This window comes from Rattus norvegicus, chromosome 7, assembly GCF_036323735.1.
Source record: "Rattus norvegicus strain BN/NHsdMcwi chromosome 7, GRCr8, whole genome shotgun sequence".
In the NCBI taxonomy this organism is placed as follows: Eukaryota; Metazoa; Chordata; class Mammalia; order Rodentia; family Muridae; genus Rattus; species Rattus norvegicus.
In genome coordinates, this window is record NC_086025.1 from 117,597,040 (window position 1) to 117,600,875 (window position 3,836).

Sequence of the window (3,836 nt, forward strand, 5' to 3'; positions counted from 1 at the left end):
AGAACATCACAGCACTGGGAAATTGACTGTGTGTTGCTCCAGGCTGCAGAGGGCTAAGGAAGAACTTTAGCCTCAGTTTTCATGGGGGTCTCTAGGAAATGCATATGTTAAGATGGGTTTATATAGACAGGGCTTTGCCCTTGCCTTGGAAAGTGCTGTTAACTCTTGTTCTTGAGACAGGTCTAGTGCAGCCCATTCTAGCTTCAAACTCACTACGCCAAAGATGACCTTAAATTCCCCATTCTTTTATCTCTATCATCTACCGATGATACTGGGGTTGCAGGCATGCACCACCACACCAGGCCTGTGCAATGCTAGGGATCAAATCCAGGGCTTAGGTGTGGTGGTTTGGATGAAAATGGCCCATCGGCCATAGGGAGTGGCGCTATTAGGAGGTGTGGCCTTGTTAGAGGAAGTGTGTCAATGTGGGATGGGCTTTGAAGTTTCAGAAGCTCAAGCCAGGCCCAACCGCTCACTCTCTTCTTGCTGCCTGCTGATCCAGATGTAGAACTCTCACCTACTTCCCCAGCACCATGTCTACCTTTGTGCCATCATGTTTCCCTCCAGGACAGTAACAGACTAACCCCCCTGAACTGGAAGCCAGCTTCAATTAAATGCTTTTCTTTATATAAGAGTTGCTGTGGTCATGGCGTCTTCTCACATCAGTAGAAACCCCAGCTAAGACACCAAGCAAGCACTCTACCCTATAAGACCTTCCTCACTCTGGCTGATTTACTTATCTAAGTGGGTTGTACTCAAGGTCTTGTCTTGACTGTAACTGCCGTGTACCTCGATAATAACATAAAAGAAGTTTTATGGCAGCTCACCTAGCATGCTCGAGGTCATAGGTTCTAGTCCCTTCACTTCAGAATACATTAAGTTAATCAGATAGTAAGCATGCACAACAGGGGTCCCAGGAGGTGAAGGTCAGAGGAAGATCCAGAGGCATCAAGGGACCAGTGTGCTCAGTAGATGTTCAGTAGCTCCTGAGCACAGTTGACAAGGAGTAGGCACCAAATCCTATGTTAAAACCTCAATCCCCCAACAGCGATGGTGCTATTGGCTTCCTTGACCTAGGGAGAGAGGAATAGACTTTTCAGAGTTCTAATAGGTCAAATCTGGTCAGTCCCTTCAAAGATCCCAGCAGAAAAAATAGTGATGATCTAGGAGAAAGATTTGCTGAGGACAGAAGCCAGCATCCACATCCTCAGCCCTGGCTTTGTGGTACTGACACTGCCCGGTCACTGCAGCAGCTGCAGACCCTGTACAAAGCAAATGCTCTTGCTACAGTGACCTCCACAGGGATCCAACTCCTGTGGTGTTAGAGTATGGACCTTCAGGTAAGAATGCTAACCATATCAGAGGAGACCCAGGCCACACACAGACTCCCTGTTCCATTCTCTCTTCCACACTGGAGTGAAAAGAAAAAAGGCACACTTCACAAAAGAAAGAAAGCCCTCCCCAGACACAGGATACATGGCATCCCCAGTGTTGGATCTCTGCTGCTCAGAACTAGATACTGTTCAGCCTGCTAAGCTCACCCCAACCAGAGCCGAGGTGGTTCATGCTTCCGCTTCAGCTAAGCAAAAAGATCAGGAAATGGCTTGCCCAGAGCTGAACACGTGCCAGAGGAGAACTGGAACTCAGATATTGGGGTTTCCTTAGTGGGATGTGGGTGACATTTGCTAAAGCGGCTAACCCCCTTTGATGTGTGTTTATAGCCCCGGGCATGCTTAGCAGTATCTGAGTCGTCAGATTGTCATGTCATCCAAAATCAAGAAAGCTGTCTGCCACCTTCTCTATGATCTGTGTGGATCTCCCGGCTGGACTCTTTAGCAATTTGCTTTTCAAAGCTCCCTGTGAGATGAAAGACTATCTGGACTCTCCAGTTTATGCATAACTTTCAGCAAGGGAGAGGGTCTGTTCTTCAATTACACGGATGACAATAGGTATTTGGGGGGGGAGGTGAGTGCATGGGTTGCTACTGAAGCTGGTCCCTGGAGTGTGTAGAATTTCTTCTACCAAGAACTGGGCCCTCTGCTAAACATACAGGCCAAAGGTCTTCAGAGACATCTCCTTGACCATTTGTGGTGGTCTGAATGAAAGTGTTTCCCACGAGCTCATGTGTTTGAATACTTCCTAGTTGGTGAAACTGTTTGGGAAGGTTTAGGAGGCGTGGCCTTGCTGGAGGAGGTGTGTCACTGGGGACAGATTTGTGTTCTCTCTCTCTCTCTCTCTCTCTCTCTCTCTCTCTCTCTCTCTCCCTCCCTCCTTCTCTCCCTCCCTCTCTTCCTCTCTCCCTCTCCCTGTCTCCTACTTGGAAGTCAAACTATGAACTCTTAGCTGCTCCCACCCCTGTCTTTGATCGGCCACCATGCATGCTAACCTACTGAAACTATAAGTCCCAAATAAAAATGTTTTTGAAGCCAGCATTTCTCCACTTAGCACTGGCTCTCTGGGAACTTACTATGTAGGCCAGGCTGGCCTCAGTCTCACAGAGACCCATCTGCCTCCACCTCCCAAGTGCTGGGATTAAAGACATGCACCACCGTGCCCAGCTGAACTCTTTCTTTTATAAATTGCTTTGGCAGGGGGTTGGGAATGTAGCTCAGTGGTAGAGTACTTGCCTAGCGAGCACCAGACCCTGGGTTTGATCCTCATATCAGAAAAAAAAAATTGTTGTTTTTTTTTTACTAGGCAAAGAATTTTATTAACCTTTTCCAAACTTTATTCCCAGGCGTCTTCAGCTTAATTTGCTGCAAAGAATGAATTAGGCTTGAGCGAAACTGAAAAGAGCTGCAGTGTCCAGGGGGTTTGGGCTTAAAAATATTAGAGATCTAGATTTTATCAGATCCATAATAAACAAAAAATGTTTAAAAAGCAGTCATGATATAAAACAGCAGCTCCTATTGTAACTTCTGCCAAGTGTCACCTTCTTCAGAAGTCGCTTCGATTCAGTTTGCCTCGTTCTTAGAAGCTTCATCAAAATTCTCCACCAGATCTGGAACTTCATCCTCCTCCTCCTCTCCAGTAGCAAGTGGTGCTTTTCCATCCGCAGATTGCTTGGGCAGAGCTTCCACCGGTCTCCTCAAACTGGTCAGACTGTCTGCACCAAGCTGGTTGAGGATGCTGGGAAGCATTTCTGTCAGCTGCTTTGTCTCGGCGTGGCCTGTAATGGTGAAGGTGTTTGCTGCCGAAGACCCCTGAACTTTAGGGTTGTTAAAATGGATCACTGTTCCTTGGTTTGTAAACATGTTCACCTCTTCAATACCAGAGATACTGTTTACCCCTAACTTCTTTAAGGAGAACTGCAGTTTTTTATCGTCTGCTGTGGCTGTTCTGTGAACCACCTTCTTCTTTCTACGAGCAGTTCCTTTCCCACCAATGCGCACTTGTGCCTGCAGTTTGGTGAGTTTTTCCTGGTTCATGATCGTTTCTTTCATCTTGTCGGAGTGGAAATGGGACCGCGAGGGGGACTAAGGTTCTCGCTCAGGGGGTCTCAGGCAGACCAGCTGAGATAAGGCGCACACACTCGGGGACGCAAGATGGCAGCTCAAATTTGTTGTTTTTTATTTTTTGCTTTTGCCATGGTATTTTATCGCAGCAATAGAAAAGTAACTAAGACATGATTCCATTCCAAATGTTCCCACTGCAGCCTCCAGTACCTTCTAGAATATTCTACTCCACCTCTTAGTGTCTACAGAACACTTGCTTTGCTGATCATCCTGTTTACTTATGTAGTTATTATCCCTGGTGAGAGTCAAGAAAGGGAAGTCCTACCCATAGACTCTGCTATCCATCCATCCATGTTGAGTGGACTGTTTGCTATGAGTGAA

General features: G+C 46.8%; 1 protein-coding gene across 1 annotated transcript; it reads right to left on the minus strand.

Moving 5' to 3' along the window:
* Positions 1-2,676: 2,676 nt before the first annotated feature.
* Btf3l6 (basic transcription factor 3 like 6) lies at positions 2,677-3,491 on the minus strand. The gene has a single exon (XM_039080627.2). It carries the CDS (start codon positions 3,441-3,443, stop codon positions 2,955-2,957), a length of 489 nt encoding a protein of 162 aa, XP_038936555.1. The 5' UTR covers positions 3,444-3,491; the 3' UTR covers positions 2,677-2,954.
* Between the last annotated feature and the right edge of the window lie 345 nt (positions 3,492-3,836).